This window comes from Pelodiscus sinensis, chromosome 3 (assembly GCF_052426305.1).
Source record: "Pelodiscus sinensis isolate ZL-2025 chromosome 3, ASM5242630v1, whole genome shotgun sequence".
Lineage (NCBI taxonomy): Eukaryota > Metazoa > Chordata > Testudines > Trionychidae > Pelodiscus > Pelodiscus sinensis.
Genome location: NC_143054.1, coordinates 66,481,223 through 66,498,946, shown reverse-complemented (window position 1 = coordinate 66,498,946; position 17,724 = coordinate 66,481,223). Strand labels below are relative to the sequence as shown.

At 44.5% G+C, this 17,724-nt stretch overlaps 1 protein-coding gene across 1 annotated transcript in view; it reads left to right on the top strand.

Moving 5' to 3' along the window:
• Nucleotides 1-17,724, top strand: part of MDN1 (midasin AAA ATPase 1) — a 162,752-nt gene that overhangs the window by 14,343 nt on the left and 130,685 nt on the right. Inside the window, exons 7-11 of the mRNA XM_075923877.2 lie at nucleotides 1,631-1,762; nucleotides 3,021-3,124; nucleotides 8,143-8,257; nucleotides 11,262-11,455; nucleotides 16,915-16,996. Coding sequence (XP_075779992.2) covers nucleotides 1,631-1,762; nucleotides 3,021-3,124; nucleotides 8,143-8,257; nucleotides 11,262-11,455; nucleotides 16,915-16,996 — 627 coding nt within the window. The remainder of the gene's footprint in view (nucleotides 1-1,630; nucleotides 1,763-3,020; nucleotides 3,125-8,142; nucleotides 8,258-11,261; nucleotides 11,456-16,914; nucleotides 16,997-17,724) is intronic.

The following is a 17,724-nucleotide window of genomic DNA, read 5'->3' as shown; positions in this document are numbered from 1 at the left end:
GCAGGTTTAAGTTACAATGAAATAAGTTCCTTTTAAACCAATGATTGCCCACACAGGATTTGCACTGGTGTACGTACGTAGATTTTAAAACTGGTTTAAGCTACATTGAATCTCTATCATAGACAAGGCCCTAGTGAAAATTGCACACTGTTAGATATTTCATGCATCTCTTAGTGAGTTTGAACTGATGCACATTCTCATTTTAAACTGTGTCCAATGGGCTTTAAGAATTTAATTTAACTTGTTAAACACTTACAGTTTGGTGAACAGGATACCATTCACAAACAGTGCTGACTTTGGGGATTGTGCTGCCAAATGCAGCAGCCTGTCCCACTTATATGGAAGAGCAAGTCTTTTTCATCGACTCCTTGAAATATTTACACAAATAGCAATAAAACTGCCTTACAGAACTTAGTTGTAAGATCACCATTTCAGGAAATTGTGATGGAATTGGAAATAAGTAGCAAAGTATAAAGGCTAGAAAAAAATATTTAACTGAACTATCCAAGAAGTGCTTTGAAGAAAAGTATATCTTTATGGCACAGAATTTATAGTGTGTGTCTAGACAGAGCTTTTTATTTTAAAAGGCATACATTTTTAAAATATATTATATTTGAGTGTAGTCCAATTGAATTGTTTCTCCTATACAGTTTGTACCCTCTTTGCTGTGGGTTTTTCATACAGGGATGGGTAGGTGGGAACATATTTAGAAGAAGGAAAATATGAATAGGATGTGAACAGTGTTCCTTGTAAGTTGTGTGCTTATGCGGTGGCTCATGAGAGATTCAAATGCCTCCCAACTGATTAACAGAGCGCCCACTGCTAGGTTTTGTTTCCATCCATGGTGCATATTCACACATGCCTTGGTGCACATGAAAAGTTTATTCTGCACATGGATGGAAAAAATCCACATATAGATGGAAAAGATTAGAGGGAACATTGGATGTAAAACTATAATCTGTTGCAGTATCCAGGGACAGGTGGAATACCTGAATCTGTTTTCTCCCTTTTTTTAAAAATGAGGTACATTTCAAGTTGGCAATCACCCTTTTGAAGATAAAACTTGTGTTTAATAGTATCTTGAAGAGTAGCTGTATGTTTCATCCTGATGGAAAACGTACAACGACTTGGGTTGTGTTACACTAGCCTGGGTGTCAGATCAAGCCATGGGAAATAATTGATTTAATAAAAATTGTGTATGTACTCCTGATATTTTTAGAATTAACCACTTTTCCTAAAAAGGCTGAGTCTAGCTATAGATCACTTTTGTTTCTAGCTCTTATAATCTGTTAAGAGAACAGATGGGAGTTTTTCCAGAAATTCTGTCATTCACATTTTTCTTTGAATGCTAAAATTAGTATAATACAGGAAAAAAAACCCAGCTGAGGATGATGTTGACGTTTATAAAGCCCTGCAAATCTGTGAATATCCACTTTATATTGGTGCATATATGTAGGCCATTTTTGCAGATCATCTATGAGCTGTGGATACAAATTTTGTATCTGCGAGGCTCTAAGCAGACCATGTAAATGACTCTATGCTGATGTCCGATACACTTTGTAAGTTTTATGTCTGAGTTTATCAAGACATACAACAAACCAGTTTTTGTTTATTGCTAACTTTTTTGCAGACATTACTGGGAATGTATCGTTGTACAGATGTGCCTGGGGAGTTTGTATGGCAACGTGGAACCTTGACACAAGCTGTCACTAAAGGGTATTGGATACTGCTAGAAGATATTGACTATGCTCCTCTGGATGTGGTATGCAATTAACCTTCCCTTATAGGCAACATTGTAAAATAAGTGGATGATGGTTTGAGGCATACTGTTAATGGGTTTTGAAGGCTAGTGTCCATCAATGATAGTGTGTTAACACCTTGGATCTGATGTGTTGTGCGGGGATATGAGGGGTGTTTGGGAGGGGCAAAGAAAATGGTAGTTATGTAATCTGAACTCGAGCAGTTGGGATACTAGACTTATTTTTCTTACTTGTTTTGAGTTCTGCTGATGGTCAGACTTACTTTCATTCTTTTGTCACTCACCCATCTTTGCCCCAGATGGGATAGCATAAAAGATTATACCATATTATGCTCTGGAATAAATACTGTGTTATTCGTAATAGTCAGATGTAAAACTAGTGCAGATTAGAGAGAGCTTTTCTTTATACACATTGAACTTCTGTAAACCAGGACTCTCTGGTTCAGCCAGACCACGGATGTTCCAAGACCAGAGAATCCCAGTGGAGGGCTATGGCCTAGGAGTCTTGTGGACTTACATAATGCAGTGATCATGATGAAGAATGATGGAAAGGAAAATGATGGAAAGGGTTTTTCTGTCCATTTATTAATATATGTGAATGCCAGCAGAAAGAGTGTAGTAAGGTAGTCTCACTTATGGAGCTTGATTCTGAGTGATTTTTAACTGGGACTGTTCTGTCCTTGGCAGTATCACTTAGGCTATGTCTAGACTGCAGGCTTCTTTCGAAAGAGGCTCTTTCGAAAGCATCTTTCGAAAGAGCCTCTTTCGAAAGAGAGCGTCTAGACTGCACGGAGAAATTTCGAAAAAGCGGCTTGCTTTTTCGAAAGAAAGCATCCAGTGAGTCTGGATGCTCTCTTTCGAAGACGCCCTATTTACATTGAAGAACGCCTTCTTTCGAAAGAGGAACTTTCGAAAGAAGGCGTTCTTCCTCGTAAATTGAGGTTTACCGCCATTGAAAGAAAAGCCACGTTCTTTCGAATTAATTTCGAAAGAACGCGGCTTGAGTCTGTACGCAGGGGAAGTATTTTCGAAAAAAGGCTACTTTTTTCGAAAAAACCCCTGAGTCTGGACACAGCCTTAGGTACTTTATCCACATGTACTTGCTTCTATGAGAGGAACTGCTATTCCTGGCTGACTTGCATATTAAGGTAGCCCAGTGTAAATGGAATGGTGAAACAAATGCAGACCAGGTGGCTGGACTTCTCTCAAAAGAATCACAAGTATTGCCTTGTTTCCGAGGTAGGAGTTCTTTCTTTTTCAGATCTCTGTGCTGATTCCTCTTCTGGAAAATGGAGAATTATTGATTCCTGGTCGTGGAGAGTGTTTAAAAGTGGCTCCTGGATTCCAGTTCTTTGCAACCAGAAGGTAGGCATGTAAGGTAAAATGAAGATGAACGTTAATTGGTCACTTTTAAGATGAAGGCAACAAAAACAAGGAAATCAGAACAACATAATGCTCAGATGGCTAGAATGCGACAGAAGTCATGGAGCCCTGTTCATTGTTTATAATTTGGGTTTTGTAGCTATACCTCCATGGGTCACAACTGAGAGTGCCAGATTCAGGACAAACTGATGAGAAATAGGGAAGGCATACCCAAAAATTGACAGTTATTCTCTCATAAGATATATCAAACTGGCAACAAAAGTAAATTTCTGTTTCCCCATGCTGCCTATCAAGAAGTCAGAAAACCAGTTTCCTTTGATATTCTATTCCTTGTATCACTACCATAAGCTTCAGAATAAAAGTGAGTGGTTCCTTAAAATCAGTTTCATAAAATGGCATACTTTACTTCCAAAGGGCCAGCCACATACCAGTGTTCCCGCTAATCTTTTTCATTGATGTGTGGAATAAATTTTCCTGTGTGCATACAGGCATGTTTGAATGTGTGTTAACTTTACCTGCTTTCTCCACCAAAAATGTTTTGCTTATCAGAAACACCCAGGATCTTTTTCAGGGGAAAAAGGCAATATGCCATGTTTATTGTATATGCGGTATGGGTGCGCACACACGTACCTGCAGCTGGTGTTGTAGTTACCAGTCTTATTGGTGCCAACCTAATGGCCAAGTAGACTGGGCATGAGGAATGAGCTGAGTTCTCTCTGCTGCAGTCTCATGCTCCAAAGTTGTCTTCACTGGACTAACCCAAAGCTTCATAGCCTCATACTCCACTTTTATGATTGTATGTCCCCGCTTTAGTCTATAGGTTTTGCAGTGTTTTGCTGAGTCATCTAATTATTTTACCTCAAGGCTGCTTCCACTGTCATGCTCTGTCAGTTCTTTGATGATTGTTTTGGGAGTGACTGCAGCTAGTTTATCTTGTTCATAGATTTAATTCACAGGTGTGTGCCTTTTTCTTTAGAGCCGGGGACCGGCAACCTATGGCACGAATGCCATAAGTGGCATGCAAGAGGAAAGCTGGGGGAGAGAGAGCCTCGAGCCTCCCCTCTGCATCTGGTGTGCAGCGAATACTGGGTCCCTCTGGCTCCACGCATTGTCATTTCCCTTCCCCCTTCTGGAACAGGTTTACGCTAGCACAGTACAGCAACAACAGCCTACCTATCCCTCCCACACACAGAATGTAGCCGGCTCCCTGGGTGCTTTGCCCGCGGGCAGCTGGGGCAGCTTCCAGTGGCATGAAGTTTCCAGAATCTGGAGCATTCTTTGAGTCCTGGAGAGCCTCCGCAACCCACTGTGGCTGCACCACCGTTGAGCACTGTGCAGCCCCGCCCCTTGCCTTTCTCCCTCCCTCCCTCCATGGGATTGCTTCTGTCACACAGGGCCCCTGTCCAGCCATGCTACCTCCTCCTCCATCTCCAGGCAGCTGCTTGCTGTTACAGCAGTTGTCACCACTGCTGGGAGAGCAGGTCTGAGACAGAATCTGGTGGAGCCGCTCCTGGACCTCTGCATCTTGGAGCTGCTGCTTCAGCTCCAGGAGGGGCTGTGTGGAGCCCAGCTTGGCCTTGTGCTTCCGCGCTCTCCCCCTCACCCCTCCCCACTTAGCTGGGGGAGCACCAGCCCATGTAGCCACTCACTCTGCTGCAAACTGTGTCTGATGGGGAAGGTCGGTCTTTCTTCAGCCCTCCCTCGCACCCTCCAAGCAGGAATCCAGAGCTGGTACTGCAGCCTCGCAGCTGTGTGAGCTCCTTGCTGCATGTGGGGGTAGGGTGACTGAGCTTCCTCCCCCTCTCCACCATGCTGGGGGAACAGCAGTTCACTGTCTAGAAGTTTTCCCCGCTGAAAGGGGGTGTGAAGCCAGGTAAGCATCCCCCCGATCATGCCCAGACCCCCACATGGCAATCCCCCTTATTCACTCCTCTCCTTCCGCCAAGATCTTGCACTCACAGCTTTCTCTAACACCCTCCCTTGTTCCTGCACCCCTTCAGTTCTAGTGTTCTATGATTCATTGAACACTAGAACACTCCCATGAGAAGCAAGACTGAGGGGGAGAACAACTGAAGAGAGTTGGCAGTTTTTCGAAGGGACATTATTAAGGACCCAAAAACAAGCTATTCCGCTGCATAGGAAAGATAGAAAATATGGCAAAAGACCACCTTGGCTTAACCAGGAGATCTAAAAATGAAAAAGGAGTCATATAAAAAGTGGAAACTAGGACAAATTACAAAGGATGAATATAGGCAAATAATACAGGAATGCAGAGGCAAGATTAGAAAGGCACAAAATGAGCTCAGACTAGCAACAGGCATAAAGGGAAACAAGAAGACATTCTGTAAATATTGTTGTACCTCAGTACCTTCGGTGGTCTGAACTGTCAGTGTCAGCGTCGTCTGGTCAGGGTTATCCTGGCACACTCCTGACAGGATCTCTACTCCGTCGGTGATGATAAACTTTCAGCTGCGTGTGTAACAATCAGTACTCCCTTTATCTAAAGTGTTAGACCCCGTGCACTTGGGTCAACACGAGATCTCTGAGAAGCTGCAGAAACGACAGATGCAGGCAAGGTTTGAAATCAGTCGAGCAGGTTTATTGTCAAACGCGAAGCTCTACCAGTTGGTAACAGAGATCAGTACAATGTTACACCACTGGGCACTATGGCCCGCGTTGACAAGGTACCAACACCGGGCAGGCCTATTGCCATATAACAGATATTAACAGCAGTTAGTCAAAGTTAAGCTACTGTGCATTCTGTAAGTTCAGGCAATGACACCTGACGTTCAGGCGCCTAGTGCGCAGCCCTCCTCCCCCCTCCCAGGTTGGCCAGAGAGCACCCTGTGCGGTGTCCTTTTATAGACAGGTACAAACAACTTACATCACTTCTTTATGTATCAGGTTACCACCCTCTGTTGCCTAGTTACGACCCCTCACCTTATGGAAGGGGGGCTTACTTACTATCCTTCATGCTGTCAATCTCGACCCGGTCCTGAACCTAGGTCGGTATGTGCATTAGTTTTTAGGGAGTCTATGTACTAAGACATTTCTTATTAAGATGTTCCATTACTCTCCTTTGGCTTACAGTCTGTACCCAGTGCCTCCCTGTGTCCTTCCATGCTCGACCTAACTTACACAATTATCAATAGGGCTTCTTTCTTGGCTCCTGTGTTACTGAACCAAACTCTTACTCACTAGATTGCAGGCCGGTTGCTGTTTTCATGTTACAGGCCTTAGGCCTACTGACTCCATATTGCTGACACTCAACTTACTACAAATATATTAGAAGCAAGAGGAAGACCAAGGACAGGGTAGGCCCATTGCTCAATGAGAACAGAGAAACAGTAACAGGAAACTTGGATATGGCAGAGATGCTTAATGGTTTCTTTGTTTCGGTCTTCACGGAGAAATCTGATGAAGGAATGCCTAACATAGTGAATGCTAGTGGGAAGGGGGGTAGGTTTAGAAGATAAAATAACAAGTTAAAAATCACTTAGAAAAGCTAGATGCCTGCAAGTCATCAGAGCCTATTGGGACAGTCTCTAAATAATCATGAATGTGTTGGGGTTTCTTTAATTTGAAAGAGTTAATTTAAAAAACAAGGATATAAGTTCAAGATGTGTAAGAGAGAGGCTGATAATTAGTGTGTTCCATGTGCAGGTCTGTTGCTATGAGGTGTACAGCATGGGCTTTGAGGGCGTGGGATGGAGTAGCTGTGTGTATGGTGTCTTACTATGCAGCCGTAGGTTTTACTGATGTGACCAGCAGCTGCTGAGGGGAGCAAGTAGATGGTGAGTTGGGAGAAAACTTTGTCAGGGAATTGAGTCAGTGTGAGGGGATCCTTGGACAGTTCTTTAGCCATCCTTACAATGTTATGAAGAAAAGGGGAGAATCAGGGCAAAAAGGAGGGTTGTCTGGCAAGGAAGAAGGAGCAAAACCAAAGGAGTAAAGATGGGGAACAGTGAAAACTGGAATAACAAGGGCAGAGAGAGTGACTAGAAAAATGAGACCAAGATCCAGAAGGGTGTGAAACTGGTGGTGACAATGCAGTGGCTTCTGTGTGAGAAACAAACCAGGAATCAGAGACAGGGACAATATCCCTTCCAGTGTTCCCTGCAAGTTGTGCACTTGGGGGGCCACCGAGTGGCAATTCAAATGCTGCACAGCTAATTAGCAGAGCGCCTACTGCCTGCAGCAACTGTCAGCATGTATTTCTACTGTTGGTGCACATCCACGTGTGTCAGTGCACATAACAATTTATTCAGCACATGGATGGAAAAAATTAGAGGGAACATTTATCCATTCCTGAATACTTGAAATGGAGTCTCTACGACAGCCAGGATTCTTCTTGGGCTGCTTAAACTCCATGCAGAGGACCCATCACTGCTGCTAGTTCTGAAGGAGCTGTATGGATATTGAGGTCTGGAGCCATGAGGTAGAGCAGTGTGCTCCCTAGCACAGACTTTGCAGCTCACAATTTCTCCATGTCCAGCTCTGAAGTTGCCCTGAGCTACCTTGCAGGAGCAGTTTGCCTTGCAGGACCGAATTAGGAACGAGGCAGCAGCTGTCAGTGTGCAGTTGAGAACTGGAGAGGATCTGGAAAATGAGGAGGCATAACTCCCTTCCTCATGCCAAGCCCTCTCCTAGGTAGGACAACATATAAGGAACTTGGTAAGGGAAACCTCCAGGTTAGTTTGTCTCCTCTGGTCTTTCCTTTTGCATGTTTCTCTGTGAGATTAGGCAGTTTGGATCAAGAGGGGAAATATACACCAACGAGGAGTGAGTTATATAAAAGAGACAGGATGACATGCAGCTTCTGCTATGGATCCTGGGAGTCCCGTGCATACAGATTAGCCCAAAACAACCATGCTAACCTTACTAGTTCTTTTGAGACATTGGAATAGCCCTGTGGTAGAATATAAGGGAATTTTAAATTCTTCAGTTAAACAAGATGTAATTTTCTGTAAGACTCCATTGAGTGTGTTCGTTCAATTTAGAGTCTTCAGCTGTGGTGGTGGTTGGTACCGACAGCAAAACAGCCACGCTACTCTTCTGGACAAGTACTGGACCAAAATTCGAATGGATAACATGAATAAAGCTGAACTCAAAGAGGTATGCGGAATAATGTCATTATGAAGCAACAGACATTGTTCTATAGTTAAGGTTTACAACTGAGATTCCATTATAAGCCTGATTTTTTTTTTTCTACCCCAAATCCACAAAATAGGTGGCTTCAGAATAGATGGGTTAGATCTGGGGGCAAAGGATAACTTATTCTACAAAACTTGGAAGTGAATCAGAGAGAGATTTCGGGCAACCTCGAAATAGAACAACTCTGAGTCCAAACTCTTTTGCCACTCAGTAATAAGAAAAAGAGAGAATCTGTTTTACTGATCTCTTAGTTGTGCTCTAGTTCTCAGGATCAAGGTTAGTTGATAAATAATTACAAATGTCATTCATATTTTCCTTAATAACTCTAAGGAATGTCTGAGTTGTTTGAGTTGAATATACTACATCCAATGGCTTCCGGAGAAGAAAGCTTTTATTTAAAAAGTAATCCTCCTATCCCTTTTATTTGTGGCTATAGAGCTCCAAGTGCAGTCTGAGGATAAGTTGATCTAAACTATACAATTTGAGTTACATTAGTAGCATAACTCAAACCAACGTAGCTTAGATCTACTTACTGGGGGAGGGTCAACAGAAAAATCTCTCCCATTTACTCCCCTTACTCATTTCATTCTGCTGGAGTACTGGAGACGACGGGAGAATGATCAGCAGTAAATTTAGTGGGTGTTTTCTAGACTCACAAAATTGACCATCAGTGCATAAGTTACAGCGTGGATCCACCCAATAGTGGAGATAAGTCCTTAGTTTGAAGAAGGCTTTGTCAGCAGGGGTAGCCTTTTTGGTTTCTTTTTGCATGTCCCACCCCCAATTTATACCAATCAAAAAACTTGAGGAGGAGGTGTGGAAGGGATCCAGCAAGCCTCTTAGGATATGTCTGTGCTGCAGTTAAATAGTCATGGCTGAACCTGTATCAGTTGACTCAGGCTTGCAGGACTGTAAAATTGCAATGTAGGCATTCGGGTTTGGACTGGAGCCCAGGTTCTGGGACCCTCCCTCAATGTGTTTCACAACATGACCTGGGATTATGCCAGGGTGTGCAATAATTATTAATAGATGGTCACTCCAAGATTTTGGCAGGTTGTCAAGGCAAGGCTGCTCTTTTGTGGTGGGTGGGGGGGTAGGGGATGGAGGTTGGGTGCAGAAAAGAGCTTGGGGTAAGGGAATAGAATGCAGAAGAAAGTGAGGGATCTGAGAGGGAGTTTGGGTGAAGGAGGGGACTGTGATCTGGGGCAGAGACTTGGGGTGCATGGTCCAGGAGGGTATGTGTGTGTAGGAGAGGATTCTAGCCTGAGAGAGGGGTTCTAAGAGGGGGTGCATAGTCTGGGAGGGAGTTGTGACTTGAGAGAAGATGGGAAAAGAGGTACAGAGGGTTTAGGTGATGGTCTGGGGCCGGTAGTCAGAGCGGGGAGAGAGGGAGTAGTGGGGTGCCAGAGTCAGGCTCTGGCAGGGAGGTTCTTACGGAGGCAGCTCCCAGCCAGCAGCCCTGCAGAAAGTTGAGGTAGACTGTCTGCTGCAGGATGCTCACTGCTCCATGTTGCTCTGCTCCAGGCATGAGGTGGGAGTGAGAGAGGCTTTCAAAGCAAAGGGTTTGTGGCTCCCAGCCCTGCCGCTACCACGTTGCCTTGGGTTGCTGCAGCTGTTTAACAGGCTTGTGGCTCTGACTCCTGCTGGTGTAATGTTGGGACCAGGAGCCATTTAAATAAGATCCTGCTTCCTTAGTTACTGCCTGGAAATATGGTGGCACAAGGCAGCAGGATATAAATACAAAGTTGCTAGATGTAGTGTGCTGTCTGGATCTGGCCTCTGGGCCGCATCTTGCCCAGCTCTGCTCTAAGTCAGTCCATTTTTTTCAAGAATATGGTTAATAAGCAGTATGCTGTTGTTAATATCTAAGCCCCATTAACATTAAAATCAATGGGACGAGGTTGGTTCCTCGCAAAATATCACCATTAACTGGAAGTTGATAATATCCAGGTTGCTATTAAGCAGAATCTACTGTACTTACAGTTCTATATACCATAAGATAACATCATCTTTATAGGCTACAAAAGTACAGTAAACGTCCGATAATCCGGCACCTTTAGGACCCAGGGGGTGCCGGATCATCAGATATGCCGGACTATTGGAAGGGGGGGGTTATGAGAGGTCTGGGGTGGGGTGGAGGGGATGCCACACCAGACCCCTCATAGCTGGTCAGTTTCAGCAGTGGCTGAATTGAGACGCCTGTGGCAGAGCAGCTAGGGTGCTGCCAGGTTGGTCCGGTAGCGCCGCCCCTCGGGACTGTGAGACAAACCCAGCAGCACCTTAGATGCTCTTGGGGACGCCTGGGGTAGAGCAGCTGGGGTGCTGCCGGGTTGGTCCCACAGCGTCGAGGGACGACGCTACGGAACCAACCCGGCAGCACCCCAGCTGCTCTGCCCCAGGCGTCCCCGATTCAGCCGCTGCTGAAACTGACCAGCGGCTGACCAGAATCAGCGGCTGAATCGGGGACGCCTGAGGCAGAGCAGCTGGGGTGCTGCCAGGTTGGTCCCGTAGCGCCGCGGTGCTACGGGACCAACCCGGCAGCACCCCAGCTGCTCTGCTCCAGGCGTCCCCAAGAGCAGCTGGGGTGTTGCCAAGGGGCGGCGCTACGGGACCAACCCAGCAGCACCCCAGCTGCTCTGCCCCCGGCTTTCCCGGCTGCTTGTCAGTTTCAGCAGCAGATGAATCGGGGAAGCCGGGGGCAGAGCAGCTCCAATGGTCCGGCTGCCAAGCACTTCCGGGTTCCTGATGGTGCCGGACCATCAGGAGTGCTGGAGCATTGGATGCCGGACCAATGGAGTTTTACTGTACTTAGCTAATTTTTAAGACTGGATTTCCCCTCCATCCCCTTACTAGTCTGAAACTTGCCCCGTTGAGGAGTGATGTCTCAGTATATCATAATAAAGCTTGCATGACCAAGTTGCAGTTGTCTTCTGAATTTATACTGACAGCAATTTTTGTTTCTCAGGTTCTTCAGGGCAGATACCCCAACCTTGCTGTTGTGACTGATCGTCTATTAGACATTTATCTTCAGCTTACTGGAGACAAGCATCAGACAGCAGAAGTGAGTTTTCCTGGCTTTGAGCAGGGAGTGGAAGAAACATCAGAGGAGAGAAAAGAAAATAAAAAGCCAAGTCTGGAAGGAAGAGAAATCTCTCTGAGGTAGGTTTTTCCCTTGCACATTTATTCAGAGAATATTTAGCCAGCTGGTGAACGTTTATAGTAAATCTTATCTAAGTTTGTGGGGTTTTCCTTAAGGAAAAACCAGTTAAAATTATGAAACTTCAGTCAAAAACATTAATGGTTTTTGCATTCTTTTGTTTGAGTAATTTTTAATATGTCTCAGCCCCCTGGAACTCGGAAGGGTTTGGGGTTCCACAGAGATCAGTTTTGGCACCGGTTCTGTTCAGTCTCTTCAACAGTGATTTAGATATTGGCGTAGAGAGTACACTTATCAAGTTTGCAGATGATACCTACGTGGGAAAGATTGCAAGTGCTTTGGAGAATAGGGTCATAATTCAAACTGATCTGGACAAACTGTAGAAATGCTCTGAGGTAAATAGGATGAAGACAAATGCACAATACTCCACTTAGGAAGGAACAATCAGTTTCACGCTTACAGAATGGGAAGCGACTGTCTAGGAAGGAGTACAGCAGAAAGGGATCTAGGGGTTATAGTGGACCACAAGCTAAATATGAGTCAACAGTGCGACACTGCTGCAAAAAAAAGCAAACATGATTCTGGGATGCATTAACAGGAGTATTGTGAGCAAGACACAAGAAGTCATTCTGCTCTACTCTGCACCGATTAGGCCTCAGTTGCAGTACCGTGCCCAGTTCTGAGAACCACATTTCAAGAAAGATGTGGAGAAATTGGAGAAGGTCCAGAGAGGAGCAACAAAAATGATTAAATTTCTAGAAAACACAAGCTATGAGGGAAAACTGAAAGAATTGGGCTTGTTTAGTTTAGAAAAGAGAAGACTGTGAGGGGACATGATAGCAATTTTCAAGTATCTAAAAGAGCGTTATAAGGAGGAGGGAGACAAATTGTTCTCCTTGATATCTGATAAGACAACAAAGCAGTGGGCTTAAATTGCAACAAGGGATTTAGGTTGGACATTAGGAAAAAGTTCCTAGCTGTCAGGATGGTTAAACACTGGAATAAATTGCCTAGGGAGGTTGTGGAATCTCCATCACTGCAGATATTTAACACCAGGCTAGGTAGACATCTTTAGGGGTAATCTAGATGGTGCTTGGTCCTGCCATGAGGACAAGGGCCTAGATTTGATGGCCTCTCGAGATCCCTTCCTGTTCTTGTATTCTATGATTCCAAATGATGTAGGACTTCACTTTCTTGCGTAGAATGAAATATAACTACTTTACAAGACTGACTGTATAATTTTGATTAAAGGTAAAATGTCCTGAATTACTTGAACAAATCTGGTCTGGAACATCAATGGGTCAGAAATAAAAATTTTATATAAAGACACAGGGATATTTCTCAGTTCCTTTTTTTAACAAAATATGTAAAGTCTAGTATACAAAAGCTGGTAATTATTACTAAAAATACCTGTTGATAAGGGACACAGATAAGATTAAGGAATAACTGATCATATTTTTTAGCTATCCTAGTCTTTATTTGCACATTAGATTAGAACATCTTTGTGCTAAGGCAGGGACATGAAATATGGCCCATAGGGCTGGATCTGGCCATTCAAACCTTCAGATCCAGCCTGCCATGATATTCTGGGCCACCAGTGTTCCACGGCACAGTGGGACCCTCAGGCAGTCTTCCTGTCTGAGCTCCAAGTGGATGGGTACTGGGGCCATCTATGTGTCTGCGCCGTGTGCCCCATGGGGGGAAGCTCCATGCATTGCCTCTCTCCTCCCCCAACACAGTTTCATAGCTCCCATTGGCCAGAAACCAGATAATGGGAGCTGCCTGGGCCATACTTGCACATGCATGCAGCGTGCATAGTCCCCCTTCCCGCAGGGACACACCGCACAGAGCTGCACATGCTGGCCTCAACAGCTGGACACTTTGAGTGCCATGTGGGGGTGCAGCAGGTAGTGGGGGTGCAGCAGGTAGGGAGCCTGCCTGAGAATCCTGCTGGGCTGCTGGCCAGAAGCTTCTAGTGTAAGTGCATCCTGGCCAGCGTCTGCAACTGGCACTCCGCCCACTCCCTTCCTCCAACTCCTTGCTTCAGGTCACGACCCAAACCTTTTGAGCCTCCTCCTGCACCCCTGCCCACAACTGCCTCCCAGACCCTGCATCTGCTTCAATACCCATTCTCCAGGTCAGAATCTTCTTTTGCACCCATACCCCCTCCCGGACCCTGCACCCCCTTCTGCACTCCAATCCCCTGCCTCAGGCCATAGTCCCCTACTTCACCTGAATTCTCTCTCCGAACCCCCACTCCTCCTGCACCCCAATCCCCTACCCTGAGCTTCCTTCTGCACCCAACCTCCATCCCAGGTCCTGCGTCTCCCCCATTAACCTAGAAGAGTGTGGTCCTTGACCACTTATCAATTCTTGGATTGGTCCCGCATCAAAAATGATTGCCCACACCTGTGTTAAGCAATTGTTTATGGCTTTCTAATCTCTAGTTAGCTCAAAGTAGCCAATCCTGTAGCATGGCTTTTTGTGCCATCAGAATGGCCATAGTGAGTCAGACAATAATCCATCTAGCCCAGCATCCTGTCTTCTGACAGTGGATGATCCCAGGTGCTTCAGAAGGAGTGAACAGAGCAGGCAATCATAAGGTAATCCATCACCAGCTATCCACTCTCAGCTTCTGTACACAGGAGCTTGGGACACTCAGAGTATAGGGTTGCATCCCTGATCATCCCGGCTAATTGCCATTGATGGACCTATCCTACATGAACTTAATCTAGTTCTTTTTTTTAACCCTGTTATAGTTTTGGCCTTTACAACATCCCCTGGCAACAAATTGCCTGTGTGTTGTGTGAAGATGCACTTCCTTTGTTTTCAGCCCGCTTCCATATTAATTTTATTTGGTGATCTTGTGGTTCTTGTGTTGTGATGAAGTAAATAACATTTCCTTATTCATTTTCTCCACAGCAGTCATGATTTTATAGACCACTATCATATCCCCTCATAGTCGCTTTTTTTCCAAGTTGAAAAGTCTCAGTACAGTCCCAGTCAAGGCCTGTACTTTTCTGTGATATTAATGGACAGGGTGTGGGATCTGGGACAAAAGTTGAGTGCAGAAGGGAGCTCAAGGTAGGGTATTGAAGTGGAAAAGGGAATGATTGGTCCGGGAGGGGGTTTGGGTGCAGGAGTGGATTTTGACCTGGGGCAGGGGTACACGAGGGTGCAGGGTCTAGGGTGGAGTTGTGGGCAAGGGTGCAGGAGGGGAGTATGTAGGGTTTGGGTTATGACCTGGGACAGGGATTTGGAAAGGGTAAGGTGCGAGATTCAAACTCTGGCAAGAAGACACTTACCCTAGGTGGCTTCTGGCCAGCAGCCCAGCAGGACTGTCGGGCAGGCTCCCTGCCTGCTGCACCCCCACGTGCTGCTCAATATGACCAACTGCAAGGGCCAGTGTGCGCATTTCTGTGTGGTGAACGCCATAGGGTCATGGGGGGCTTCATGAGGTGTCTGCATCTGCAGGCACAGCCCAGGCAGCTCCCATTGTCTTGTTCCTGGCCAATGGGAGCTGCAAGGATTGTGCTAGAAACACATGGAGACTCTCCTCCTTCAAGGGGGGCATGCATCACAGAGATGTACATGCTGGCCATCTGGTCAGTTTGAGTGGCATGTGAGACCACAGCAAGCAGAGGGCCTGCTCGAGGACCCCACTGGGCTGCAGGACACTATTGTCCCAGTGTCTTTTGGCGGGTTGGATGTGGCCTAAGGGCTGTATTTTGCTCATTGCTGTTCCAAACCCTAATAATTATTGTTTCCTTTCTCTATGCATTTTCCATGTCTAATACATCTTTTTTGAGATGGGGTGACCACATCTGCACAGTGTTTAAGATGTTTCTTCTATGCATTTATATAGAGACATTATGATATTTTCTGTGTTATCTACCCCTTTCCTAATGGTTTTAAACCTTCTGTTAGCTTTTTTGACTGCCACTGTGTCTTGAGCAACTGTTTTCGGAGAACTATACACATTGTCTCCAAGGCTACGTCTACATTGGCATCCCTTTCCGGAAAAGGGATGCTAATGAGACACTTTGGAATTGCAAATCCGCGGGGGATTTAAATATCCCCCGTGGCATTTGCATTTACATGGCTGCAGCTTTTTTCCGGCTTGGGGATAAGCCGGAGAAAAGCGCCAGTCTAGACGCGATTCTCTGGAAAATAAGCCCTTTTCTGGAGGATTTCTTATTCCTACTTGAAAGTAGGAATAAGGGATCCTCCGGAAAAGGGCTTATTTTCCGGAGAATCGCGTCTAGACTGGCGCTTTTCTCCGGCAAAAGCCCCGAGCCGGAAAAAAGCGGCAGCCATGTAAATGCAAATGCCGCGGGGGATATTTAAATCCCCCGCAGATTTGCAATTCCGAAGAGTCTCATTAGCATCCCTTTTCCGGAAAGGGATGCCAATGTAGACACAGCCCAACATTTTCTTTCTTGAGTGGGAACAGCTAATGTAGACCCCATGATTTTGTATGAATAGGCGACATTTCCAGTATACATTACTTTGGATTTTATTTGCCATTTTATTGCCCAGTTGCCCAATTTTGTTAAATCCTTTTGTAACACTTCACAGTCTGCTTTAGACTTAACTATTTTGAGGTGTTTTGTATCATCTGCAAATTTTTCCACCTCATTGTTTACCCCTTTTTCCAGATCATTGGAAATATCTGAATATGTTGAACAGCATTGGTTCCAATACAGATTCCTGGGGACACTACTGTTTATTTCTCTTCGTTGTGAAAACTGACCATTTATGTCTAGCCTTTGTTTCCTATCTTTTAACTGGTTACTGATACATGAGAGCATCTTCCCTCTTATTCCATGACTACTTAGTTTGACCCTTTGATGAGGGACTTTGTCAAAGGCTTTTTGAAAATCTTAAAATATTAAATCAGCACAATCCTCTTTGTATACTTTGCAGAAATGGACATTGTGGCTCTTTAAGTGTAGTAGAACCTCAGAGTTAACACCAAAATTATGAACTGAACAGTTAACCTCATGTGTGATTGGGAACTGAAAATGTGCAATCAGGCAGCAGCAGAGACCAAAAAAAGTGCCAATACACTATAGTACTGTGTTAAAAGCAAACTACTAAAAAGAGGAAAAACAGCTTTTTTCTTCTGCACAATAAAGTTTGAAAGCTGTATTAAGTAAATGTTCAGTAGTCAACTATTGAAAGAACTTAACATTTTGTTCAGACTTACAAACATTTCAGTGTTACAAACAACTTTTGTTCCCAAGGTGTTTGTAACTTTGAGGTTCTGCAGTTGTCATTTGCACTTCAAAATGTACATCTTGCCTGTCGTACCTTCATGTGTACATTTAAAAAGTTTAAAAAAAAATTTGAATGAAAAGAAAATCTAGAAGTTAGGGTAATTGGGCTGAATTGAGGAAAGAAAATCTTTGTATTACTGTTAAGTTGTACACAACACATTGCTTCTTCTTTCTTCTCTTAGAGATTTATTGAATTGGTGCAGCAGGATTGCCTACAACTTTGAGAGCTCTTCCTCAACTACTGCAGTGAATATTTTTCAAGAGGTACAGTAAAACCTGTCCATTTTACATTTGTTTGGTGTTGGCCCTTAAGGCATAAAACAGGACTCAATTAAAAAAACAGTGCTGCAGTGGACTGTTTCTAGTTGGAGTGATTGATGCAATAACAGTGACATAGGGAGGCCTCTACTTTTGGTCTTAGATATCTTGGACCTGGCAAAGGTATTTGTATAGTAACATTATCTTTCTGACCAACTTAATCGATTATAAAATACATGCTTGTGAAATGTGACGTAGGTTTCATTGTTGAAAGTTGGAGAAATAATCAGATAATCTTATTTTGACATCCTTAGTTTATACCTGGAATTACCGTACTGGAAAACTCAGGACTTGATGACACATTATGTGTTTTGGCATTGTAAAAATGCATTTCATTTAAAAATGGCCTGTTGTAATTTTATTTTGTAGGTCTATTAAATTTATCACCTGCTTCTCTGGATATGAGTGTATCCACATCACCATGTGGAGGTGATGCTATGTGTTACGCACCTTTGACCCTCATCTGTGCTCTGCCACTGACTTTAACATTCCAAATTGCTCAGCAATTTCAAATATCTCATTTTTGGGCAAATAATTTCCTTTCTATAAATGTGGAACTTTCCCTCCTACATATTAACCAAACATGTAGTGCAGAACTGGTGTAGTCCAACCCTGCATCAGAGGTAGCTTTAGAGTGTATTATCTTGTGACTCCGTGAGATACTCATCACCCAG